This window comes from Zootoca vivipara, chromosome 5, assembly GCF_965207765.1.
Source record: "Zootoca vivipara chromosome 5, rZooViv2.hap1.1, whole genome shotgun sequence".
In the NCBI taxonomy this organism is placed as follows: Eukaryota; Metazoa; Chordata; class Lepidosauria; order Squamata; family Lacertidae; genus Zootoca; species Zootoca vivipara.
Window position 1 is genome coordinate 39,838,802 of NC_142588.1, and position 15,010 is coordinate 39,853,811.

Below are 15,010 nucleotides of genomic sequence, written 5' to 3' on the forward strand. Positions count from 1 at the left end.
ATTCCCATCTTCCCCGACCACTGGTCCTGTTAGCTAGGGATCATGGGAGTTGTAGGGCAAAACATCTGGAGGGCCGCAGTTTGGGGATGCCTGAACTAGAAGCTGAGTTTCGCCCCCAAAATGTACATTGCCAAAAAAATTATATATGGGCAAAATGAAAAAACAACACTCAGTCTACAAAATTTGAGCTTTCTAATGAATTATTTGATTATGCAAAGGTTTCACGGGAACACAGGCAGCTGCTTTATATTGAGTCAGGCCATTGGTCCATTTAGCTCAGTGTTGTCTACCTACATGGAGACACCAGTGATTTAAACTGAGATCTTCGGCATGCAAAGCAGGTGCTCTTCCCCTGAACCACAGCCCTTGCAGATCTTTACTGTTCATGGTTGGAGTGATTTTCCTGTCACTATGGCAACACTTTACTGCAGACCAAAGTTCAATGATTTTACAACTTTATTACCACTGCTGTTAGTTCAAAGTTTATGGGCATGACTTTCTGCCAACACAGATACCACTAACAGGATCCCCATTATTCAGCAGCAGAAGTGAAGCTTCTATTCACTGGATTTCTCATTTAGAGAACTAAGAATTGAGGAGGAAAATCTTACTGCACCTCAGAAAAACACTTTTCTGATAAAATGCCATCCAAGAGAAAATCCCTGATGTTTGCTTCTGCTTTTTTCACCAGTGTTATCTCCTTGGTGATAGTTTGCCTTGTTCTTGCAACCAAAAACTGGGTTTCAAGTGAGATTAAATTCAGTGATGTGAATTCCACTGAGACAATATTCATTACATATGGACTCTTTGAAGGATCTTGTTCAAAGAACGTGCAAAATGGACTTAGTGTTGAGGATACTCCTTTCCAAGGTAACTATCTACTGAAGTAAATGTAATGAGTTATTGTTGGGAGCTGTTTGATTTGATGCTGTCTGTTTACTTGGGTATTGTGAACCATTTCTTTATGTGGATGCTTTTATGGAAGAGAAGAGCAACACCAGGAAGCAAAGAGCTGTAAAAGAAGAATTGCAAACATTGTAAGAAGCAAACTCTCTAAAAGAAAATTGACAAAATAGTCCATCACTTATGGCATGAAAATGATAAGAATTAGCTGAAGCTGATAGTTACAGGAAAAGATAGTTACAGGAAAAGTGTTTCCAGAAAGATAGCTCTGTTTGTACTGTATATTCCTGCGTATGACTACTTTTTAACCCAGGAAAATCTTCTCAAAAGTCGGGGGTCGTCTTATACACCGGGTCGTATTTCTTATACAGCAAGTATATTCCAAACTCTATATTTTAACTGGAAAAGTTGGGGGTCGTCTTATACGCCCAGTCATCTTAAACGCCAGAATATACAGTATTTGTATTATCTTAATTCAAGCTATAGGTGATAGAATTTCATGTCTTGTGTTAATTCACCAATTTTCCTTCCCAATAATGGCCACTTTCACACCAGCAGCAGGGTGTCCGGGGAGGCTGAAATGTCCTAGTGTTTTCTAGATATTACCATTTTGGGTGCTAAATTTTGTGTCCATTTATTATGTTGCACAGGGACTGACCATTTTGTCCTGTGTAGAATGCAGAAGGCCATTGCTAGCATATCATAGAATTATTACATCAGAAGATTAGCAGGTGAACAAATGCTTGATGTCAGCCAACATTATTAGGTCCTATACATGCCAGAATACATGTTTTCATCTTCAATTTATTTGTATGTTTCACGGTAAACCTTGCTCACAGAAGCACAACTACATAAAAGAAGTTTGTATATAAAATAAAGCATTGGCTAAGTATAATTCACCAACAATTACGAAACATAATATTAGTATGACTTTTTTTTTAATAGGCCAAACATCTCATATGCACTGGCTTGGGTCTTAAGTTAATTTAATTTAAGGAAGTTCACAGAAAGAAAGTTTCAAGTCTACTCTTTCCCTGTGTGATCAGTAATAAGTGCAAGTGAGCCAACTGGAATACGATTAGATCTGGTTCACAGTTGTCATTTAATAACAATGTTGTATCTTCTTCCTTGCATATTTAGACTTCATACACTGCAGCAAAGTCCAAGCAAGGTTCCTCCTTTGTTTCCTGAATGCTAGCTAGTGCCCTTGGTATTCTATGAATTGTTCATTTAGTTATTGTTCATAGTTCTGAAGGGCAAAGTTTCTAAAATGCTAGATGGATGCATACCAAATTTATCCGAGTGAATAATTGATAAAAAGGAGAGAACAGAAAAGCAAAGGCTGAAATGGCTGGGAGAAACCACCATTCACATCCTCTTGTCACTAGGCTTTCCACCAAGTAGTGCCACGATTTATAATGGGGTGAATCCAGATCTGCTATGAGTGGAATTCTGCTAAAGGGATACTCCCACTTGAAAAAGGGGAAGAGAGGATTTTAGTCAATTTCCTCTGTGCCCCATGAAATGCTGCTCAAGAGAGAGTTGGTGGACCCTCCAGGAAAGCATGGCAGGTGGGCTAGGGAATGCAGTGGGGAGAGGAGAGATTGGCAAAAATTGCCTTATCCACTTTCTTCATCATGGAGCCCTGTGGATGGAAGGACAAGTCACACTGCAGCATATATTCCACAAATGTCTTGATCTTAATGGGTACTTCTCAATGAGCACCCTTTTATATCATGTAGAGCATGGGTAGGCAAAGTAAGGCTCGGGGGCCGTATCTGGCCAAATCACCTTCCAAATCCAGCCCGCTGATGGTCTAGGAATCAGCGTGTTTTTACATGAGTAGAATGTGTCATTTTATTTAAAATGCATCTCTGGTTTATTTGTAGGGCCTGCCTGGTGTTTTTACATGAGTAGAATATGTGCTTTTATTTAGAATGCATCTCTGGGTTATTTGTGGGGCATACAAATTCGTTCATATATATATTTTCAAAATATAGTCCAGCCCCCCACAAGGCCTGAGGGACAGTGGACCGGCTCCTTGCTGAAAAAGTTTGCTGACCCCTGATGTAGTAGAGTTTCATCAAATTATTGAACATTGTATAAATGAAGACCACAACATTTTGGAGATCTGCTATTTTCCTTTGAAATCACTCAGTAGGTTTCAGTTTCCCATGTAAGTCCATTTTAAAGCCCAAATGTTTGGTTTTCACATAAATTTGGTTTACTAAACTTTCAGTTCCTTCATTCAAGGATTTATTTTCTAAGTACCAAGCCTTTTAGAGTTTTAAAGTGAAATTATAGTGTTTTTAAGTGAAATTATAGATTAGAACAACATAGTTGTTCTGTAATAATGCAATAAACTAGTAAGCTTTAACTGAAACAAAAATTTAAAAAAATCCTGTGCCAAAATAGCATAGGTCTGTCAATGGGTGTCTAAATAAAGCCTCCAAGTTCAATGGCACTATACCTTTAATTGTTGTTGTTTAGTCGTTTAGTCATGTCCAACTCTTGACCCCATGGACCAGAATACACCAGGAACTCCTGTCTTCCACTGCCTCCTGCAGTTTGGTCAAACTCATTTTAGTAGCGTCAAGAACACTGTCCAACCATCTCGTCCTCTGTTGTCCCCTTCTCCTTGTGCCCTCAATCTTTCCCAACATCAGGGTCTTTTCCAGGGAGTCTTCTCTTCTCATGAGGGGGCCAAAGTATTGGAGCATCAGCCTCAGGATCTGTCCTTCCAGTGAGCACTCAGGGCTGATTTCCTTCAGAATGGATAGGTTTGATCTTCTTGCAGTCCATGGGACTCTCAAGAGTATACGGTACCTTTAATTATATGATATTAAATACAAGCAACAGGGAGAATTTGTTTTTATTTGTTTCCTGCTTGTGAATGTGCAGAAGCATCTGGTTGGCACTGTTGGAAACAAGACACCAAACTGTATAGAGCTTGCTCTGATCCACTATGGCAGTTCTTACATCCCATGAATTTAAATATTTGTTTACATACTATGGAAGTTGCAAAACCACATCCCCTGATGCCTCATACTTCTCTATTGCACTGATCTCTTGTATAGAACTTCTGTTGATACAGAACACAGTGCTGATAATGGTGGAGGCTGAGCCGGAGAGCAGAATGTAAGACACGCTGTAAACTTATGTAGTGTGAATTAGATCAATCAGTTCTTGGGTTGCTGGCAAGAGCAATTTGCTTGTATATTATAAGGTCAGTTAATTAGTAGCCTCACTGAAAACTAACAAAGACCTCTGATATTATCCCCTAAATTTATTGTGACTGCTACTCCGCTGAACAGTAAACTTGATCTTCTCTTTTATGTCTTGGAAGTTAACAGTGCAAGGCATACAAAGCTCTATCAAAGTACTGGGCTCTTAATAGCCTGCCATTAATGATTTGTATGATGCAATAAACAAACGTGGCTTCTTGGACTTTTCCAAATATAGGCAGAATGAACTGGTTTTATTCTGAAATATTTATCTCACATACTATGAATTGAGTTTTCATTCTTCCGGTACAGAAAAGGCAGCACTGACAATCCTGGCTTGATTAGATTTAATTTGAAATATCTTGTTGAAACATGGACACTTCTACTTTTGCATAAGTACTTGTGAACAAGTTTTTTTTTGTGACGAAATTAAAATCTCTCTTTGAGACACACACATGTACCTTAGTTCTCAATAAGTGCTTCCTATGATGTGGGAAATGGATGGGCAAGGAATTATCAAATGAGATATTTTATCTTAAGGGGAATATAAATTGAGTGGTTAATATCTGCAATAACCAGCCATTTTGCACACTCACCAGTCACCTGGAGTATATGCACATAATCCTCCCATGAACAGGGAAATGTGCACAGTTGTATGTTCATAGGTGCATGGTTTCAGATAAAATTATATGAATGGCATGAAGGGGACAGCAGGCATGATCACAGCACCTCTCCCACATACTCATACACGAGAGAGAGAGGGGTGTATGTGGAAGGCTCATTTATCAACTGAATCACTGCTTCTGGTATCCTCTATAACTATGAAATTTAGTTCCTAGACAGTTTTGCGATGACCATAATCTTTTTCTATGCAACATCAAGAGTTGTAAACTTGCAGCTGCCCATCTACGTAGAAGCTTGTCATACTCTACCAGATACAATGGTACATGCTCAGTTAGGCTGTTTTTCAAACGAGTATTCCTTCATGTTTAAATATTTGAACTCCAGGGCTAAATTACAAAAACAGTAATTAAAAAGAATACTGAAAGACTGAGGAGAAACTGAATGAGCTAAACATACAAGAATATGTATACGTCAACTTGTCGAATCCCAATATAGAAGGGCAATTTCTCTAGAATCAGACATGTCTGATCATATTTGATAGCCCCTCCTGTTTCTTAGCAAATAGTCAGCTTTTAAAAAATTCCATCCATAGATATCAGTTGACACAAGGTGATTTTCATCTGAAGTATTATTCTCTGTATCTACTGATATTAACTATGATGTATTGTTTTTCAGTTGCAGATTTGCTGGAAAATACTAACGCGAATGGTTTCAACATTGTGATTATTATTCTGCTAGTTCTTAGCTTGATCAGCTCCTTCCTCAGTTCTGGATTTACATGCTACAATGCCATTAGCAACCCCTACCAAACCTTTTTGGGCCCTATTGGGGTCTATACCTGGAATTCCATATCTGGTAAGTAATATACATTACTGTTGTTGTTGTTGTTGGCATCCTTCTGTCTTGCGAGACAATGAAGGGGTGGACCTTTGGGGTGAAGTCAAACCGTTGGAGAGTTACAGCACCTGCTGTGGCTGTAGAGACCAATATGGGAGAGACATGTTCTATTGTAGGTGGAGCAGGTGAAGGCATCTGGTTCTGCTACTATGGGTACACTGTGAGTTTTTCTTCTCTCTGTGGTCCTCCCAGCTGTCATTTCTCCTCTGGTCTCCTCTACTTGTGGATACATGACCAAACTGTCTCCAGGCACTGTGGTTGTCTGCAATGGATTCCCACACGGTGGGGTCAATGTTGCCAACCTTCACATTACCTTTGCAGATATCTTTGTAACATTTGGTCTGCCAATGGGCCTGGTGCCTTAAACCAGCTTCCCACAGAGTATGTCCCTGGGGATCTTGCCATTTTCCATTCTGTGGAGATGACCAAGCCAGTGTGGACATATGGTTTTAAAAATATGATATTGCCAGTTTAAGGCCAGTGAGATCATGCACCTACTTTTCCTTGGCCTCTCAAATTCAAAATCTATATAGGGAGAATGAAATACCTAGGACCAGGAAAGATGACGTACATTGTCCTGGTCAATTTTGCTGTATGGCTCGAGATGGTCATACTTATTTGTTGCTTACATCCGTAGCTGGTAGGAAGAGTTACACAGTAGGAGATGAGGGTTTCCTCTGATGCAGTAGGGGGTCAGAATGGTACTCCTGCTAATGACTTGCAGTTTTTCCTAGCATCCCTGTGATTGATGATGATGCCATTAATGAAAAAAATTCCAACACAAGTTTAGAAAACAGTTCACCTACGTATTTCGTAGATGTTTAAAAGGTAAGAAGAAGTGTTTTGCCTTGGCAGTGCGGCAGTAGTGAATGAACTGATTTTGAGAAGAAACTGCTTAATTATTTATATATCAGCATATTTCTGGGCCAATGCTTCTTTCTTTCTAAAAGGCACTCAGAGAGACTTACGTAGAATATCATGTTAAACAAGTGAGCTCACAAATTTTAGCCCACATATCTTTTCTGTTGTGTAGTGCTGTTTGGAGAGTGTAGTTTGAAGCAAAAAAGAAAGAAAGAAAAGTGGTGCTGTGGTGCAAATCTCAACATAACAGTGGATGAATATTTTTTCCTCTCTTGTTAGTTTTGTTAGTTGCTTTATCTTGCCCAGGGCAACCCAAAGGGGCTTACAACCAACCAACCAACTAACCAACTAACCAACCAATAACAAATAAACAAATACCTCCATAGATGCATTAAAAGCAAAGGGGGGAAATAACTACATTAGTAACATCAAGGGTCATCAAACTTTTTCAGCAAGGGGCTGGTCCACTGTCCCTTGGTTTTAAGTTTGGTAATAAGTTGTCTTATTACAAAAGAATTTCAGAAATAGACTGGAAAGAGAAGTTGCTGAATTGCAACTTATTACCAAACTTAAAACCATGGAGAGACCTGGTCTGAATAGAGGCATTGGATTCTTATCTCATTATACATGATAAAACTATTTTTAGCCATCTCACCCCCTGCTTTTTCCTGTAAGACCAATTGCAGTCATTAACAGTCATCAACAGGTTTACCACACCTATCAGCCAATCACTCATTCCCACCACCCTTCTGAGTAATACCCCTCCCCACCCTCTCACTATATATAAGGGTCTAGTGACTTCTGTTTCAGTGTATCTGAATAAGTGTGCATGCACACGAAAGCTCATACCAATGACAAACTTAGCTGGTCTCTAAGGTGCTACTGGAATGAATTTTTTTATTTTGTTTCGACTATGGCAGACCAACACGGCTACCTACCTGTAACTAGAATTGAATAGATTGTGACTGTAGATCACTATCTTCTAATTATTTGATCTGTACTTGATCTCCTTGAAATGTAAGACTACTGCAGAGAAAGACTAAGAGTTGGAGTATTGCAGTCAATGAGCTGTGTATGGCTAGGCACATGGAAAATGAATGCAATCACAGTTTTTTGTTTTGTTTTTGTTTTTAAATTACAATAGCAGCTCCAACAGCTGCAGAAGCAAGAAGTGCTTAAATCTCAACAGCTCCTTTGGATTGCAGCCAATATTTCTTAAATAAACTCAGTATTCTACTCATAATACAAGTATAAGCAGAACCCATTTGTTCAAAGATACATCAGCTTTATCATCTCCCTACTTAAATTTAAATATTATACATTTTATTTGTGGGTGGAGATTGCATATAAACTAGCAACACTTGGATGACAAGTCTCTTTGATTCGGCTTCTGGAACAAAACTATCATGAGCATTTGCTTTCACTACATGGCAGCAAAATTGGAATATGTGATATAAATTAACTAACCATATAATAATTACATATCATATGTAATATCCTGCCCACCTAGCAGTTCGAAAGCACATCAAAGTGCAAGTAGATAAATAGGGACCGCTCCGGCGGGAAGGTAAACGGCGTTTCCGTGTGCTGCTCTGGTTCACCAGAAGCAGCTTTGTCATGCTGGCCACATGACCTGGAAGCTGTCTGCGGACAAACGCCGGCTCCCTTGGCCTATAGAGCGAGATGAGCGCCGCAACCCCAGAGTCGGACACGACTGGACCTGATGGTCAGGGGCCCCTTTACCCTTTACCTTAAGATAATTACATAGCAATATCCAAAATAGTTCTGGGAGACTGTGGCATCCCAGGATGTCCCCTGGAAGAAAGGCATTTCTCCTGCCTGGATGCAGTGGGTGTTACTCCCTCAAACAAGTGTATGGGAACTACAACTAACAGGATGCCTTGGCACTGGTGAATGATTCATGCAGCTCTCATGGGGTAATCTAAGGGCCCAAACTGACATGCTGCACAAGATCTGTGAGTGACTCTCTTGATGTTGTTTTCAGACTTTGTAGCAGCAGGTGGAAACTCTGATTTTGATCAGAGCAGAGAAAAAGTAGGGATTAGTCATTTCCCCTTGCACAATTTCCCCCAATCTAAATCATCCACACATCCCAAAGCTATTAGCCCCCTGAGAAAAATGCAGGCATGAAGCAAGTGTCCCACCAGGAGGCAATCTAGAGCATGGAAATGGCACAAAGAAGCTTAATTGCTTGCCCAACGCTGCTGTGGTGGCTGATTTGTCATCGCTACTTTGTGATATTGGTCCTAATAAAGGTGTTATGCTGCTGTAACTTTTGTGTTTCTTTTTCCTAATCGACCAACAAAGGTACCTATGATGTCTGATCTGTGGCAGTTATGATACACGCAACTGTCGCTTCTTGATGGGTCACACTGCTCTAGAAAATACAGATATCAGATTTCTTCAATATAACGTTGTGTCATTTATTTTACAATCAGAGGGTAGTTTTAGCATTTACTTTACGATGGTCCTATTCTGTACTAGCTGTCTCCCACACAAATCCCATCTGCACTTTGCCTCAGGCTGAGCTTCCACTCTCCTACATAAAACCTCCCAGACATTTTCCACCCAAAACATAACAAGCCTGTTAAAGAAATATCACCACAAGGCCGTTGCTACATTTTGAATTTTAATAAAAGGTGTAAGGTTAGTAAAATCTTGAAGAGGGCAGCATGAGAACTGAAGTTGCAAAAATAGGGCAAAACTTTGCTAAGAGAAAAATCAGCAATACATCAGGTTCTGTAGAGGCGGGGAGAGACAGATAGAGCAGATTTCTAGATGTTTCGGAAAGTTGAGATATGTTAGAATGTAAGATGAACTCCATCAAATATTTCCCTGGGGGTATAACCCTTCATTCCCCTATTTGGCTTACATCTGGTTCCTTTTGATGTACTTTGCTATCCTTGTGATCTTGCTACTGAAATAACTCCAGTTCTTACACTAAATATGTCTCAGGAGGCTCCTGCTTTTTCTAACGGCAAGCTTTTGACTAAAAGAATTTATTCACAGGGAATGGGGGAGCCTGTTACAAAATACACCAGCATTAGATCGTTCCCATATAATATCTTTTTATGTTGAAAGATGGTTCTTACTACTAGAGTACTTTACTTTTCTGCTTCCCAACTTAATACTTCCTTTTGGAAGTGTTTTGATGCCAGTAGAGGAAGATTTCTGAAGCACTGTAAAAATGTCAGGTTCCCGTGTCAGCAGATGAAAATCAGGATAGTTGGTCCTAAATTTAGCAGGCCTGCACCAAGTTTATGCCATTTTAGGCTTTTTCCAGACTTTAGAGCCTTGGAAATGGTGGTATTTCCAGATTTGTATAACACCTACAGTAAATAGGGCTTATTCATCACTTGCATTTCAGGATAGTCCCAATTGCAGTCTGATTCTGAGCATATTTACTTGGCATTAAGCCCCACTGCATTCAGTGGGGTTTTTACATAGGTAAGTCTGCAAATGCCAGGCTTCAGTGGGAGTGCAACTTTTTGCTGCATTGAGCGCAGACTGGAAAGGACATGTTTTTCCTTTGAATTGTGATAATCTGATGTCCGGTGATTTTTTTTAAAAATGACAGTGAGGTAGGCTAGATTGAGTTCCCTACTGCTGATTTAGATAAAATGGGGTGGGGGGAGAGGTCCAGACTTGTGAATTGCAAAAGAGAATTTTCCTATAATTAAAGCACTGCTCCACCAGCCTTGCCCTTTCTTCCAGCTTCACCTAAGCCTCTGACATTCTTATTCTGCAAATTTTGTTGACAACAGAAAAGAACTTTGAAAAAAAATATTCATCTGCCTACTATCACTTTCCCAAACTAATATCAGAAATATTTGCTTTCCTTTTTTTATTTTTAAGGCATCTGCTCCCTCCTTGGCTTGTTTCTGTTTCCTGCAAATGTGGAAGTAAATGAACTGTCAGTTGAGCTGGCTGCGCCTTGCGGTCCTCCAAAGGAACCCACTCTCTCTAACACTTATGGATATTCATACTGGATCGTGCTCCTTATAGTCCTTTCAAATGCTGCAGGGATCATTATCATTGTTTTCTACCAACGTGCAAGGTATTCGAAAAGGAAAGAGCGAGAGAGACCCATGGAAACTGCACCCAAAGATGGCATTTTATTTTGACGGAACCTGCTGCTTAATTTCAAGGACAAGTGTGCAATCTAAACCACCATCATTTACATGATTGTCAGGCCCACTGACTTATGTAGGGTGGATAATTCAGCCCAGGGTTGCTACCTATATGAATAAAACAGAACAACAATGTGGACAATTGGGGCTGATAAATGGAAAAGTAATACTCTTGTTCTCCAGCTGTTTTGTTACACTGGATAATTTATATCAGATTCTGTCCACTAAGTAAGGTCTTTCTACAGGTCTGTACAACTTGTAACTCCAAACCTGTTATATATTTGATTCTGTCTAATTGAATCTGCAACTACGTTTCACTTACTATGAGGTTATGTTGGACCTACTGTTCTAGTGTATCTGCTCGTTTTACATAATATATGTTACTTAATGAAAAGGCATAATTGTGAACCCAAACTTGTTTATGTGTGTGTCTGCCTTAAGCACCCTTCATCAACCTGGTCCCTCCCAGATATTTTTGACTACAACATCCATCAGTTCCAGCATTCTATTTACATGTGGGATGCTGACCAATGCTCCATTACCTAGTAATTTGTGGCTTACTCAAAAGAACACTGGAGACTATTGGCCTTAAGACCACAGAACAACTTTCCTGACTATACTACTCTTTCAAAATTCTCAGGCTTTCTTGTATGTCCTTTAGATCACTGGTCTTCAACAGGTGGTTTGGGACCCAGTCGTGGCCTGATCCACAACAGAAGCACTACCACCAGGCAAATGTATCGTAAAAATTTAAGAAATGGGTCCCCAAATGCATGTTTGGGTTAAAACTAGGTGCAGGATCTGAAAAGCTTGAAGATACCTGCTTTAGATTAAAGGTTCTACATCAATGGCATGAAGCACATTCGTGCGCCTGAGAGCCACAAAGCTGATAATTTTCTGAAAGGAGATTGAGATCTGCATTTCCTGCTGGAGGTGATTATTATATGAAATTGGGAAATCTCCTGAGGCTTGTCCACCACTGATAACAGTCTCCTGCTGCTGTACAATTGCTGGAGCCATGCTGAGCCACTTATTTTCAAAAACCAAGACATGGATTCTCTGATAATACAAATGCTCTGCTTCTATCATAAGGTCTGATTGTAGATTTAATCACATTGCATGATGGATGTTGGCTCAGCAAAACTGTGACAATTGCTCGCTGAAGCTCACTGTGAAAATTTTTGCAGCTCAAGCAGAACTGGCAAATGCTTGGCTGTGTGCCAGTTTCGCTTGTGGGGGCAAATGTCTGATTATTTTAGCCTAAGCATCTGCAGTGGCAGAAAGTAGTTTTTACGCTGTATAAAATCTTCAGTTATCTCTCAAAGGATTGATTCAACATGCCATGTAGAACTAACTTACTTTGGTTGGTTACAAGCCAGTCTTGTGGCCCTTAAACTTCATTGTTTGATGACCACTGTTCCAGTTCACTTGATCTTCGCAAAGCACCACATTTTCTTACTTTACAGTCACCGCAGCGCAAAAAAAGAGAAAAGCTTCAAAAGCTTCTGAATGCAAAGTCAGCTGCTGCGTTTGACTTCTGTGACCTTGATGCAATGAAGCTACAGTATATGCATACATGGAGGAGGAGGAGAATTAGCTACACAGAAGGGCTTCTTGAATGTTTCCACAGCAACTAGTCACGCTGCTGAGGTGGCAAGCCACTTTTCAATTCAGAACGTGCAATATAAATTCAAAAGTGGTTTGCCTTTTCAGCATGTGGTAGAAATCCCCTCCCCCTTCAAATATCTAGCACTCCATCCTGCCCCCCTGTTTTGATTGCATTATTGGGAACCACCTCCAAGGAGCATTGAGGATAAGTTCAACCAGCTTGCTAATCTAAGAATTATTTTATTTCCCCACCAAGAACCAATTTGCATGTCTGCTTCAGTTCTTGTCCTTCATGGTTTTCAGTCGGCCTGGATTAGTGAATATGTGCCAAAAGCCAGATCTAGAAAGACATCAGCTGTTGGAGTGAAGTGCCATCCACTTGATAGCTGCCACAGAAAACAAGCCATAACTGATTCTAAACTCCCTAGGATATTCTTGTTTGGAATCTTATCTCATTTGCAAGTAATACAGGTGTTACCTTTTTGTCTCAGCCATGCCCCCCCCCCTCCCCGGGGAAACAACAGCTTGGGAAAATCTTTAGATGGGGAAACAACACAAGGGGAAAGGGAGTTAATTCTCCTGCCTTCCACCAGCATCACAACCCAGATCCTATTTTCCACCCATGGCTGCTTTTATTTTAAAAAACAAATGGTCATCTTGAAACAAATAGGTCTGCTCTTTGACAGGGAGGCTCTGATCCTATCCTGGATGTGCATGGGAGTAGATATTTCAATGCTTTCATGTAGGGATCTGAAGAAGAATTGCTATGCTGTACAGCCTACAGAATTGATCTTTTGCATTTTTCTATTAATTCTGCTCCCGCAGACCTAAGTCTACAGTAAAGCTTATTAATCATTAGCACAGTTAGGAGGGGTACTGTACATTTAAAAAGATCAGTTTCCGTGTTGTTTGTTTAGGGTAAAAATGGAGGAAAGGAAACAGTTTGTGGCTGTTTTCTCAAGCTGCTTGCTACTGTAGGATGCTTAATCACTTGCTTGTGGGTTCAGGAGGCAGTCTAGCTTCCATGAAGGCTGTTCTCAAAGCCAGGTACCAGGAAGGCTTATAAGGACTGCTAAAAGAAAGCTAGCTTTATTGTTTGGAATAAGCCTAGGTAAGACTGTCTCCAGACAACCTCCTATTGAGCATCCATCATTACTTACTTGCACAAAGCTTATGCAGAGGTTAAATTCTATCTGGTCTTTGTTCTGATTAGTTTACAGGGATGTTACACAACAATGAGCATTCATCCAGCTGGATATTTATAAGTTTCCCCATTAAACATTTGTTCATCCCACATTTTTCTGTTCATTTTCTTGTCACTTTTCTAACAACAAAGAGTCTGTTTCTTTTTTAAAGAGAGGTTGGTGCACTAGGGTGACGTTCTATTCCACTTTAATTGTGCAAACCTAAATTTCCTGGTATGCACTTCAATCCCTCCTGCAAAATAGTGACGGTGTTCAACTAAATTGTTGTGCTAGTGCAAGGATTAAAAAGGTAAAGGGACCCCTGACCATTAGGTCCAGTCGTGACCGACTCTGGGGTTGCGCGCTCATCTCGCATTATTGGCCGAGGGAGCCGGCGTATAGCTTCCAGGTCATGTGGCCAGCATGACAAAACCGCTTCTGGCAAACCAGAGCAGCACATGGAAACACCGTTTACCTTCCCGCTGTAGCGGTTCCTATTTATCTACTTGCATTTTGACGTGCTTTCGAACTGCTAGGTTGGCAGGAGCTGGGACCAAGCAACGGGAGCTCACCCCGTCACAGGGATTCGAACCGCCGACCTTCTGATCAGCAAGCCCTAGGCTCAGTGGTTTAACCACAGCGCCACCTGGGTCCCTCACCCAGTGCAAGGATTAGTGCTAATGAAACAACCCCTGTGTTGCAGACTTGAGTAAAATACCAACAAAAAGGAGGCAACACGTCGACCAATTCCACGGGCGAAATATATCTGTTTTTATCTTTGCAAAATGTAACAACATGCAAGACAGTGATCCAAGGTAATCATACTGTTTCAGTTTGGTCTTCTTCAGGTTTTTAACTTAGCGTTTGTAAGCAATCTGTGGAACAGGAGTAGGGACCACTCCAGTGGGAAGGTAAACAGCATTTCTGTGCACTGCTCTGGTTTAGCCAGAAGCAGCTTAGTCATGCTGGCCACATGACCCGGAAAAACTGTGTGCGGAAGAACATTGGCTCCCTGGGCCAGTAAAACAAGCTAAGCACTGCAACCCCAGAGTCGTTCGCAACTGGACTTAACTGTCAGGGGTCCTTTACCTTTTTATTTTTACTATGAATACAACCGAGAGTCTGGAGGCAGATTCATTACAACACAGATCGCTGAGTAGGGAAGCAAGGAGAGATTTAAATGAGGGAAACAAGTGGGCACTTACAATTTCTTTTGGAGATGAAAACGTCACATAAGTTCTCCTTAAATATGGGCATAAGGGAAAGCTGTTTTTAGATTATGAGTAGATGGTATATCTACTCAGACCAGATACAAAAGAAACCAATAAAAAAAGATATTACCACAGGTTGGAAGTGTTAAAAAGAAAGAGGAGGGGATTTTTGCCATATGTGGTGGGAACGAGTTAAGAGAAGGAAACATAAAAAACCGAATGAAAAAGATCTTAAAGTATGAAATCCCCCTCCAATTTTTCCTATTAAATTATGTGGAATGTTTTCCTATTAAATTATGTTCTGACCATAGCTGCCAAGTTTTCCCTTTTCTCGCGAGGAAGCCTAT

General features: G+C 40.4%; 1 protein-coding gene across 1 annotated transcript; it reads left to right on the forward strand.

Annotated features, from left to right (window-relative positions):
- Positions 1-493: 493 nt before the first annotated feature.
- On the forward strand, positions 494-11,071 carry CLRN3 (clarin 3). The gene is made up of 3 exons (XM_035138642.3): positions 494-870; positions 5,427-5,606; positions 10,386-11,071. Exons 1-3 carry the CDS (start codon positions 642-644, stop codon positions 10,652-10,654), a joined length of 678 nt encoding a protein of 225 aa, XP_034994533.1. The 5' UTR covers positions 494-641; the 3' UTR covers positions 10,655-11,071.
- Positions 11,072-15,010: the final 3,939 nt, after the last annotated feature.

Coding starts and splice junctions, on each gene's coding strand:
- CLRN3 (XM_035138642.3), top strand. CDS start 642: ATGCCATCCAAGAGAAAATCCCTGATGTTTGCTTCTGCTTTTTTCACC. Junction 871..5,426: donor TGAGGATACTCCTTTCCAAG/GTAACTATCTAC, acceptor ATTGTTTTTCAG/TTGCAGATTTGCTGGAAAAT. Junction 5,607..10,385: donor TACCTGGAATTCCATATCTG/GTAAGTAATATA, acceptor TTTATTTTTAAG/GCATCTGCTCCCTCCTTGGC.